The 12,553-nt window shown below is 35.6% G+C and overlaps 1 protein-coding gene across 5 annotated transcripts in view; it reads left to right on the plus strand.

The window, feature by feature from the left end:
- LOC105092998 (ankyrin repeat domain-containing protein 26) overlaps positions 1-12,553 on the plus strand; it is a 64,167-nt gene that overhangs the window by 43,656 nt on the left and 7,958 nt on the right. For all 5 annotated transcript variants that reach the window (XM_064478446.1, XM_064478445.1, XM_064478444.1 and 2 more), the window contains 7 exons: positions 1,964-1,997; positions 2,282-2,423; positions 4,585-4,795; positions 6,007-6,190; positions 7,048-7,185; positions 8,633-9,145; positions 10,587-10,739. In XM_064478446.1, the coding sequence (XP_064334516.1) occupies positions 1,964-1,997; positions 2,282-2,423; positions 4,585-4,795; positions 6,007-6,190; positions 7,048-7,185; positions 8,633-9,145; positions 10,587-10,739 (1,375 nt within the window). The remainder of the gene's footprint in view (positions 1-1,963; positions 1,998-2,281; positions 2,424-4,584; positions 4,796-6,006; positions 6,191-7,047; positions 7,186-8,632; positions 9,146-10,586; positions 10,740-12,553) is intronic.

Raw genomic sequence — 12,553 nt, forward strand, 5'->3', positions numbered from 1 at the left:
TTCTGATATTAGAAAGTGTATTGATTGTACTATGTTATCTTTAAGATATTGTAGTAAACTATTCATGTATGGTTTTGTTGTAAGGGCTTATTCGTTAGTTTTGAAGCGTAATATTCTTACGCAATTGAATATGCAGATAATGACTTTAAAGTTACACCATTGTCCATAGATTTTTTAAAAACTGTATACTCATAATGAGTATACAGACACTTAGGCCATACTGAATAGGGTTTAATCATTCCTTGATGATTCTAGATTTTATAGTGTCCTTGACAGTATCACCATGAGTGGCTATGGTTTTGTATGCTATTGTAAAATATCAGATTATATTAACTTAATATTTGTTTAGGTTCCAGGAAGAAGGGGAAGATTTTGTTTATATACAATAGAATAATAAACTATTAACAATCTATCAGAGATGATTACTTTTGGATTACTAAGTTCTAAATTTAAAAAGCCATCATGGTCCATAAGGACCTGTCAAATGCATGAACAAACAGCTGAATGGATAATGAATGCCCGCTGATTAATGTCTTTAGCGAAAACAAATCTTTATTAAAAGTAGATTTCCAGTATTGCCTAGGTCTAAAGTCTTTGTATTTTTAAAAAATAGGTGTTAAGTTTCAGAAATTATTATTATTATTATTTTCACTTTTTTTATTGAGTCATAGTCGTTTTGCAGTGTTGTGTCAAATTCCAGTGTAGAGCACAATTTTTCAGTTATACATGAACATACATATATTCATTGTCACATTTTTTTTGCTGTGAGCTTCCATAAGATCTTATATATATTTTGCTGTGCTATACAGTATAATCTTGTTTATCTATTCCACATTTTGAAATCCCAGTCTGTCCCTTCCCACCCTCCACCCCCTTGGCAACCACAAGTTTGCATTCTATGTCTATAAGTCTGTTCCTGTTTTGTATTTATGTTTTGTTTTTGTTTTTAGATTCGACATATGAGTGATCTCATATGGTTTTTTTCTTTCTCTTTCTGGCTTACTTCACTTAGAATGACATTCTCCAGGAGCATCCATGTTGCTGCAAATGGCGTTATGTTGTCGGGTTTTATGGCTGAATAGTATTATTCCATTGTATAAATATACCACCTCTTCTTTATCCAGTCATCTGTTGATGGACATTTAGGCTGTTTCCATGTCTTGGCTATTGTAAATAGTGCTGCTGTGAACATTGGGGTGCAGGTGTCATTTTGAAGTAGGGTTCCTTCTGGACATATGCCCCAGAAATTATTTATAATTATGCCTAGACATAGAATAATAATAGAGATTCATTTACTACATTAGTTAAAAATACTTAAAAATAAATATTACTTTCTTAGCATATTGTGAAATGCAAGTATTGAAGCCAGATTGCCTGGGTTGGAATTCTGGGCAGACATAGGGGCTTCGACAAATGACTTAGCCTTTCTGTGCCTCATTTTCTTCCTGGGTAAAGTACCTAATGTATTACCTACCTCCCAGGATTGTTGTGAGGATTAAAATGTCTTTAAGACATGTAAAGTGCTAATAATAATGCATAGCGGTTACATAGTAAGTCCTCAAAAAAGCTAATACCATGGTTATTAGAAAAGGGTTTCTTTCATATAAGGACTTCAGTAATACTTTCCAAACAGGTTTTATTGCCATAAAAGCCAGTTTTTATTGAAAAAGACAACAAGAAGAAAATCCTGGTGTATTTTTTCCTACCAAATAATACAAGTAATGTTATGTTTTTCCTTTTCCTCTGCTTGTCCCCTTGATTTAAATTTAATACTTTGTCAATAATATAATTGACATACTTTCTTTGTCCTTTAATGTTACTGTTTCCACTGTTTGTTTAATCCCTTTTATTGAAAATTAATTATCAATGCAAAGATTTTATATAAAAATAATAGATTTACATATTTCTTGTATTTTCAATATTTAGTATTTGGCTTAAATGAATTGCTTTTTTCTTTTTTCAGGTCTTCAAAGAAAATGTCTACTAAAAAGGACAAGGTATAGTAAAATACTACTTATAAAAATATTTCCCTATGGTAAAAATAATTCATAAATGATAAAAGAGTGGAAAAACAGAAAATCTTCCTTTGTTGTAGAGACATTTACTTAAAAATAATTTAGAAACACTATTGATAAAGTTAGCCTTTTGACAAAAGTCAGTTCTTTCGAGAAGTGTCTGTGTTTTTGCTCTCATAAAAAGATGGATATTTATCACCTCTGTACACTAAGCATATTTTATAACTATGTTGGAGACACTGTGAAATAGCATTATTTATTTGTAGGTCAAAGAGCAGATTAATTCTGTGGACGACCTCGATGACTTAACTCTGTCACCGGAAACAGCTTCTGAGGATCGCAAGTCGCTTTACCCTAATTGTAAGAATACCCTGAGGCTAATCGAAGAACTTGGCCCGGACAGTAAAGGTAGGACCCCTGTATGACTACACAGCCTTTTTAAGTATCTCGTGGTAAAGTGTGCACACCTAGTACTGCCCCAGGGAGCACGGCTACGTTACAGTCCGCTGCGTCTCAGAAACCTGCTTTGTGTCAAAGCAGAATCAGACGTGTTGTGCGCTGCCAGCCAGGGGCTGTGACCGTTCCCACTCCCTGTGCTTTCTGTTGACTCTGCTGCTCCTACGCCTTCACCCAAGGTCAGGTTATCACTGCTTCCCTCCTAGAACGCTGAAATCACCTCAGGACTTTCTTCTATGCTGTCCGCCTCCTGGAACGTTGGTCTACACCGCAACCATGATTACTAGATAGTTTTTAAAATTCAGATCTTTGTTACCCCTTTGCTTAAAATCCAGCTACTGCTTCTCACAGCTCCATAGTTAAAGGCCACAGTCCTCTGGCTTCATCTTGTTTCATTTTATTACCCTTCTTTCCACATGAGTTTTAGAATCAGCTTGTCAATGTAAAAAAAAAAAAAAAAAAAAAAAGGCTGCTAGTGTCCTGGAAATTAGACGTAGATTATGTTGAATCTGTAGATTAATTCGGGGAGAACTGACTTCTTAACCATATGGAATTTTTAACCCCGAACAAAGTTTATTTCTCCGTTTAGGTCTTCCTTGATTTTCTCAGTAATATTTTAGAGTTTTTAGTGTCTGGGTCTTTCCATCTTTTATGAGCTTACCTGTATTTCTTATTTTTCAGTGCGGTTATAAGTAGTGTATTCTTATTTATTTGTTTGTTTTAAAATAATGTATTTTAAATTTTAGTTTCTGATGAGAGAAATACTGTTGATTTCTGTATACTGACTCTGTGCCCTCCAACCTGACTGAACCCATTTATTAGTTCTAGTAGCCTTTTTATGGATTCTCTCAGATTTTCTACGTAACCAAAGGTGGTCAAGCTTTTTCTTCTTTAAACTACTGTCTTACTAAAGACAGTTCACGTTTAAGACTTGCAGCCAATAAATACATTCTCTGTCACAGCTAGTCAGCTCTGTCACTGTTGCAACAAGAGTAGCCATAGACAATACACAAGTTAATGGACGTGGCTGTATTTCAGTAAAACTTTATTTACCAAAGCAAGCAACCCGGCCCACAGGTTGGAGTTAGCTGACTCGCACCATGTAATCATATTCCCCGCTGATTAGCACAGTCTTACCTCTTCATTTCCCATCTAGATGTCTTTTGGTTTTTCATTTTGCCTGATTGCACTGGCTCCAGTATAGTGCTGAATAGAAGGAGTAAGAGAAGTCATTCCTGTCTGGTTCCTCACCTTCTGGGAAAAGCATTCCGTTTCTCACCATTGCATATGGTGTCAGCTGTAGGGTTAGCACAGATCTTTGTCATAGTGAAGACGTTCCCTTGGTTCCTAGTTTGCTGGAAGTTTTTATCAGGAATCGATATGGAGGTTTGGCAGGTGCCTCTTTTTATCCACTGACATGATCATATGGTTTCTTTTTTAGTTTGTTAATATGATGAATAACATTGATTTTTACGTGTTAAAACAGCCCTGCATTCTTGGGATACACCCCACTTGGTCGTGATGAATTTTCCTGTATTGTTGGATTTAATTTGCTAATGTTTTGTTTAGAATTTTTACCTCCATTTTCATGACATTAGTTTTCTTTCTTGTAATATCTTTGTCTGGTTTTGGATTCAGGGTAATGTTAGTTTTATAGAATGAGGACATATTTCTTCCTCTTCGTTTTTTGAGGAGAATTTGTGTAGAGCTGGTATTAAATTTTCCTAAAATACTTGGTCGAATTCACCAGTGTAACCATTGGGACTGGGATTTTCTTTGTCATAAGGTCTTTAAATAGGACTTCTGCTTTGGCTTTTAAGATATAGGGCTTTTTAGCTTATTTGTTCTTTCTTAATTGAGCTTTTGTAATTTCTCTCTCTGAAGGAATTTTACCCACTTCATCTGAATTGTCAGATTTACTTGCATAATGTTCATAATGTTACTTTGTCATTCTTTTAATATCTGCAGAGCTTAGAAGAATGTCTTCCATGTTATAGATGCTTAATATCCATTTGTTCAATATATGGATGAATGAATGTGAAAATGCACAGTCCTTTGTACACAAAAATTATTCATATATTTTGTTTCTATTTTTGTTTTCTTCCTAATGCAGATTCTGATAGGTTATTGAAAATTCCGGATCCAGTTCATTCATTCAGATCAATAGAACTGAAAGAATGTGACTCTGCACTACTTAGAGGAAAAATTAAAGAAATGGAAAATAAGGTGAACTGGCTACAAACAGAGCTGTTGAAAACAAGAGAAGAAACATCACAGTTAAAGCTTCAAAATGTGGAGTGGGAACGAGAGCTCTGCAGCATGAGGTACTGAATTTCTTGGTCTTAAAGAAATATTTGAACTCTTTATATTTACTTTAATACTGTAGGTATGTAGGAGAAGTCTTAAAATTGCTAACTTACCTTTTGAGATTTTACAGGGGAGGAAATTTCAAGAATATTGTGGAATATGAGACTCTTGGAAATAACACAGCCATACACACACACGCACACGCACACACACACACACACACACACACACACACACACACACACACACATTCTATATTTCTTTAAAAAAAGTCTTTGATCCTTATCTCTCAATTGTCCTCCAGAAAGTTTATATTACTTTACATTCCCACTTGCAGAATTATGAAATGACCATTTTTCTCAAGGCAAAAACTTAAAAAAAAATTTATGCAGTTTGATTCTTAACATATGAATGGATGGACTAAAAAGTAAAGTGAAGAGTTATTACTGGTTAGTTTTTTCAGCATCTCTCTCATACAGAGATAAGATTAGTTCAAAGGTCTATGCTGAAAGCACAGATTACTCTTAATTTCTTAATTACTTAATAGGGATCCTGCCTTGTACCAAAAGGGATTTAAAAATGATTTACTAAATAAATAATATTCAACAAGGTAAGTTCAAAGTGCTGCAAAAGGAGAAACATAAAGTGTAGGGCATCAGGGAGTAGACTCCCCAGCCTCGCCTTGGATTATGCTAATTACCGGGTCTGTGTTCTGGAAAAGTCGTCTGCGGATGTTACCTTCCCCTGGAGATCATGTAGGAGTCCCTGTAATATCTCATGAAGTTGAAATTTTATTTCTCATGAACTTATAAACCTGTTTCTAAATAGCAACTTCTCTTTTAATTAATAACTAAATTCTCTGTCCTAATGAAGGAGTAATTTATGACTATGTGGGGGGAAAAGGGTAATTTTCAATTCAAACCTTACTGAATAATTGCAAAATTTCTTCCCTACACTATTGACCAGAGTTACTCTTGACTGAAACTCAGTAGCATTATGTGTTTTCATTGCTACTTTTCAAATATATATATATATACACATAAGTCTATCATTATGAAGAGATTGAAGTGAGGAATTTAAAATGTGAGACTTAGAAATGAAAAAAAAAAAAATTGAGAACATAGAAATTCCATTAGGGTAATAAATCAGCATGTGAAGAACCAGATCATAAAACGAACTTTTTATTTTCTAACAAAATAAATTTTAAGGTAAGCATATTTCACTGCAGATTCACATTAGAACAAGAAACAAAGAAGAAGAGAAATGCTTATATATTATATGAAAAAACAAAGGATGACTTGAAAAGAAAAGAGAAACAATACAATGAGCAAGTTTACCTGAAACAACAACTTGAAATCACTGCCCGAGCACTAGAATGCAAAGTGAAGAGCATATGGAATAAAGCAAATCAGGTAAATTTGTGTTTCGTGAAAATTTCATATCTGTAACACTGTTTCATCAATATTCTTTATAATATTCTTTTGAATTAATCTATATTTTCATTTAAAACAAGTAAGAGTTATCTCATCCTAAATATGAACTATGACAGTTAGAGCTTAACTTACTAATTTCTTGGTGTTCTTGGCATCTAATAGATGCTCTGTGTCTTTTCTGAATGAAGGAATGGAAGTTAAATTGAGCTTAATCATTAACATAAGGATTGACGGTTTTGGTCCATTCAACAAAGTAACAAGTCGAATTCAAATCCATGAGTTAATTTTGGCTTTTTGAAGTTAAAATCCAGGCTGAATTGCCTTGAGACTGTGATGGAATTGGTTAAATGCCTTATAAAGAAATTTTCTTTCGCTGGGATTTCAAAATTTGTAGATACTGACAGGCATATGAAGCATAGATAAACAAGATTATACTGTATATAGCACAGGGAAATATATACAAGATCTTGTGGTAGCTCACAAAAAAAAGTCACAATGAATATATATATGTTCATGTACAACTGAAAAATTGTGCTCTACACTGGAATTTGACACAACATTGTAAAATGACTACAACTCAATTTAAAAAGTGTTAAAAAAAAAAAAAAGCTTTTTCTTTCATGATACTACATCCCTTGTGTTTTTGCTCTGTGATAAATTTAGCTGTCATATATAATAGAATTTGAGTTATTTATGTGCATTAAAGATCCCTGTGCTTAAAAAGGCTACTTCTTTTTAACAGTTTAAAAAAAATTTTTTTAAAGATTACCCTCCTAAGCTTTCTTTGACTTTTTTTCATGGTATAAAACCCAAAACCTAATGAAATATGTCTCCAGGTTTTAGAAGAGCAAAATGACACTCAGAGACAACTTTCTCGAGAGCAGAATGCCAGAGTAATACAAGATGAAATCCTGGCCCATCATCTTTCCCAACAAAAGGAGGCAGAAAAGGCTAATAAGAAAATGAATGCTGAGGTATTTCCTTTAGTCATCTTCAAACGTGTGTGTGTGTATGAATTTGTATACTTAGATAGTTTAAAAACCAATACTATAGGTACAGAAAGTATAGAAGGTTTTAAAAGCCTATATATGTAAATATATTTTCTGGGGGTTTCATTTCTGGTTCATTGGATAAAGCAATATTGTGAATTCAAATCCATTTGCCTGCAACAGTGACATAGTGACATTCACAATGGCCTCATCCAAGGAGAGGCTATTCATATTTCCCGTAGGAATTGATGAACTTTCCATTATCTCAAAACTGTTGCTACTAACAGTAGGCATTCTAGTTTCTGGCAGTGATCTGACTCCTTTGATAGACAAATGGAGAGGTTACTTTATCATTTCCACTGATGGTAAGGAGGAAAATGTATAGCCAGTTCAGAAACCGTAGTTTGGCGTAGTTTGGGTGTCATTCTCCTACGTGTGATAAAAAGTAACACTCTGCTCCATGTGGTATCTGATTTCAGTACAAGGAGCTTTTGAATATAGTGACAGACATGCCATAATCTATAGTGATAATTTATTGATCAGTATTTTATTTTTAATAAAACAGTTCACTGTATTTCCCTACTATTTCACATCCATCACTGTTATAAACACCATGAGGAAGAAATAAAAATTATTGCAGAAGCAAATAGTCTCCTGATTTTCTAAGAGCTCTGTAAATTTGACCTTCTTTACCTTTAGTGTATTCACCATTAGGGACATAGAAGGTTCTCTTGTGTTTATATATTTATCCTACAGAAGTGGCTTTGGTTTGGTGTAAGAGTCAGAGAGTCAGAAGCCCTGGGGGAAACCCTGCAGCTTGCTTGTGTTTTTAACCCTTTATTCCAGAATTGTCACAGCTGTGTTAACTGATGTTTGTAGACGTACTTAGTACAGTGCTTAGATTTATCACTTATCTGTAGATGTAATTCTTATAATTCGGTCTAAAAATGTTAGAAAGGGAGAATATTCATGGAATATTTTCAGGAAAAAATTTTTTAGGAAATTTAAGCTGTCCAAATATATACAGAGCTAAGGCTCTTACTTTGGGGGTAGCTGTAAAGGTTAGATGTCAGATATAATTTTTAAGTGTTTTCAGATTTATTCATTTCTTATTTTAAGCCTTTTGGGTTTGTTGTATTTCAGAGAAAGAAAGGCCTTCCCAGTTCTGAGCTTCGTAAACATCCTTTTGTGGTTTCTTTTTTACTTTCATGGATTCAGTATCTTTAATTAAATTTTTGAACTTTTGGGGATTTCTGCTTGTTTAAAGTTTGAGATTTGTATCCACCTTAAGTTCTTCCAGTTGGATACCCAGTTATTGCAAACTTTTTGTTGTATAAACTTAGAGATTAGTCTTTCACTTCAAAGGAAATTATGATATGTCAGTTTATTGAGTACAGTTCAAAGAGTAAGAGATGAGGGGTTTCACTTACAGGACACAATGGATTTTGAGCTGTCTGACCCAGAAGATAACAGCGAGGTGCTTCCTCAGCAACTTCCTGAAGCTGGAAGTCAATTCCGTGGCCAAGAAATTGAGCTCCATCCCAGGACATATGCTTTTAGACCAACGACGTTGGTATTAGAATGTGTGCATAGAGACCGAGGCCAAGCCCAGTGTTCAAAGAAGGAAACTGAATCGTTGTCTCAGAGAAAACAAGGGAAAGTCAACAAATACATTGTAAAGCAGGCATTCTTGGAGGAGAGAGTATGTGAACTAGAAAGTGAAAACATGTTGCTTCGACAGCAACTGGAAGTTGCTCAAAATAAGGCCAAAAGCAAAAAGACAATACTTAATATCCCAGAGCCGTTTCTGGATCACATGGGAAAACTTGAAGCCATGAGCAAACGAGTTCTGATGCTGGAGGAAGGAAACAGGGAATTAGTCAATGAATACAAATGTTTAAAGGACAGACTGTATCAGCATGTAACTGACAGAGCAGAAATGAAAGTAAGTACCCAGAAAGGGAAGTAATTTTCAGAGTTCCTCAAAGAAAATTCAAAGAGGTATCTGATGGAAGCTGAATGTTGAAACTAGTTGAATATAAGAAATGTGTGCGCTATAAATATATACACTGTAAAGCAGCCTGAAAGCATATCTTGTATCCAGCAAACAAAAATTAGACCTGAGAGGTGCTTTACTTTGAGTAAAGATGCCGTGTCACCTGAACTTCTAAGAGATTAAGCTGTAAGTTGTTGATAGGTACAGACAGGTCTTAGTAATTTACTGTTATAGTGCCCAAGTCATTTTAATCGTTCTGTCACCACATTTTAGTATCGTGATGAAGCAGATAAATGAAATGCTCAGACCTAAAATGAGTATTTTGAAATTAAGATTCAATTGTGTGAACAAATAAAAAAAAGAGAGAGAAAAGATTCAATTGTGTGGACTACCTTGACAGTCAAATCCAGATTTCCCAGATGAACTGATGTGTAAATGCTGTATCTTGCAGTACTTTTCATTCAGTTGCTTTTCATATATTTTTAGTTGATATTTTATTTTTATTCATGTCAATTGGAATTAAATTTAGAGATATTTGCATCTCAAATCATGCATTGTCATGACCTCCACTCCTTAAAGGCATCTACTTTTCATTCAGTCATAATTTGGGACAAATGTAAATTTTAGCCAAACTGTGTTTGACTTAGTCTCCCCTGTTCTATTTATAATTTACTTTGAATAATTTTTCAAATAATGTGCTCACAATTCTCATTTCAAGGCTCAGTTAGTCATTTGGATCTAAGTTTGTCCAGTCCAGAGGGACTGGAGCGCTCTGTGATGTACGAGTTTGGCATTGGGGTCCCCTTTTCAGACTGAGGAGGAGCAGCCAGAGTCTTGAGTGGCAGGAAGGGAATGAGTGGGAGGGGTGGGGGAGCTGTAGGACCTGCAGTCCAGGAGGCAAGGGATGCCAGGTTGTCTCAGGTCCCCAAAGGCCATTGGAATAACCTCATTTTTATTGTGAGATAGGAGTCTATTGGAAGAATTTAAACACCAGATTGAATATGTGAAGAACTCTGAACTTAAGCCTCTAATGAGAAAGAGGGAGAATGTTCCACAGTGTGGAACTTACCACCACTCATCCCACCCACACACCTGTTTCTGTTTGAGGCTTCAGTGGGGGTAAAGCTTGGCCATTTCCTGGGAGGGGCAGGGAATGGCTGGTGGGGCTGCATCCATTGTCTAAGTTAACTTACTGTCAATAAGGCAGGAGGGTCATGCCTTCTGTGTCTTTAATGAAATTGGGTAAACAGGAATGTGTACCTATGAGGAAAAGAAGGTGAATTGATGTCTGTGGGGATAGTTCTCAAAGTCCATATGTTGGAGTTACATATTATTAATGTAACTTAATGATAAGGTGACTTAAAAATCAGTAACAGAGTTATCTCTTTAGGCCTGTGTGAGACAGCTTCAACAAGAGCTGACTGACACCCAAAAGAAAGTGTCCATGTTGGAAGCTTCCCTGGAGGTGACAGCACATCATCAGACTAATTCAGAAAATGAGAGACAGGATTCAGAGAGGAAATCACATCAAGCTGCGAGCCCAGTATGTATGAAATTCAGCACGTCGGCCGTGAATGTGCAGCGCAGAGTGTTGCAGGACACTAGCTTTTCAGGGACAGCTTTCTTTTGTATCTTCATTATAATTACACTTTTATTATCTTTATGATGAACTTTTTTCTTAAACTTTGACTTTCATTCTGCCATTTCTTTATATGTTGTTTTCTTATAATATTTACCCTTAGAGAATTTGAGAGTTATACATCTTTCCTCACGGAAGTTAACTTTTTTTCCTATTAAACAGTATTTTTTAGTGATCTCTCACCACAATAAGGCAAGCTAGATAAAATCAGAGGATAATGTTTCATGGCATGTTCCAGAAAATTGTCATGTTGCACCTTCACTTTTGTGAATGGATATAGAATCTGTGTGTATTTATTTCATGGATTTCAGAGTAACTTGTGCAGAAAGGTCATTATACAAACCAGTTGGAGTTAGGTATCGCCTTCATTTTCCCTTCACTTTACGTATGTTGTCAAAGCATGGAGAAGTTCAGATCATGAATGTACACCCAAAATAGAGAATTAAGAAAATTGTCTAGATCCTGCTTTTGGATTGTTTTTTAACTTTATTGAGATATAATTCACATATTATAGGGGGGATTGCATAACTCAAGTGGTAGAGTGCATGCTTAGCGTACACAAGGTCCTGGGTTCGATCCCCTGTACGTCCTCTAAAAATAAATAAGTAAAACCTAATTGCTTCCCTCCACCAAAAAAAAAAAAAATAAATAAAAATAAAAATAAAATTCACGTATCATATAATTCACCCATTTAGGATGCATAGTTAGTATCTCCTAGTATATTCAGAGATGTGCAGCTGTCACCACAATCAATTTTAGAACATTCCCATCACCCCAAAAAGAAAGCCTGCATCCCTTGGCCATCACCCCCAGCCCCCCGTCCCCATCAGCCCCCGGCAGCCACCAGGCTGACTTGTGTCTCTACAGATGTGCCTGTTCTGGGTGTTCCACATGAGTGGAATCACATGCTGTGTGGTCCTTCATGATTAGCTTTTTTCATTTGACAAAACGTCTTCAAGGTTCATCCACGTTACAGCGTTTGTCAGTATTTCCATTTCTGTTTATTGTCGAACAGTACTCGGTTGTGGGGCTAAACCGTTTATCCATCCACCAGTTGATGGACCTTTGGGTTGCCTCTGCTTTTTGGCTCTTGTTAATGATGCTGCTGTGAACATTTCTGTGCAAGTTTTGGTGTAAACATGTTTTCATTTCTTTGGGGAACAGACTTAAGAATGGAAATGCTGTCATATGGGTCATATGGTAACTGTGTTTTACCTTTTGAGGAACTGCCATACTGTTTTCCAGAGTGGGTGCACCATTTAACATTTTTATCCAAAGTGTGTAATTCTCCCAATTTCTATGCATTTCTGTCAGCACTGGTCATTAGCTCTCCTGGTAGGTGTGAACTGGCATCTCATTGTGGTTTTGGTTTGCATTTTTCTGATGACTGAGAATGTTGGGGATCTTTTCATGTGCTTATCCATTTGTGTATCTTCTTTGAAGACCTGTCTGTCCAGGTTTTTGCCCATTTTAGAATTGGATTGTCTTTTTATGATTGAATTGTAAGAGTTCTTTTTGTATCCTGGGTGCAAGTCTTTGATCAGATGTAGGATTTTCAGGTGTTTTCTCCTGCTCAGCAGCTTGCCTTCTTACCTTCTTGATGTTGTCTTTTGAAGAGTAGAAGCTTTTAACATTGATGAAGTTCAGTTAGTCTACTTCTGTCTTTTACTGTCCTACCTAAGAAACAAGTGCCAGGTCCAGTCATGAAGACACACACC

This window comes from Camelus dromedarius, chromosome 24 (assembly GCF_036321535.1).
Source record: "Camelus dromedarius isolate mCamDro1 chromosome 24, mCamDro1.pat, whole genome shotgun sequence".
NCBI lineage: Eukaryota > Metazoa > Chordata > Mammalia > Artiodactyla > Camelidae > Camelus > Camelus dromedarius.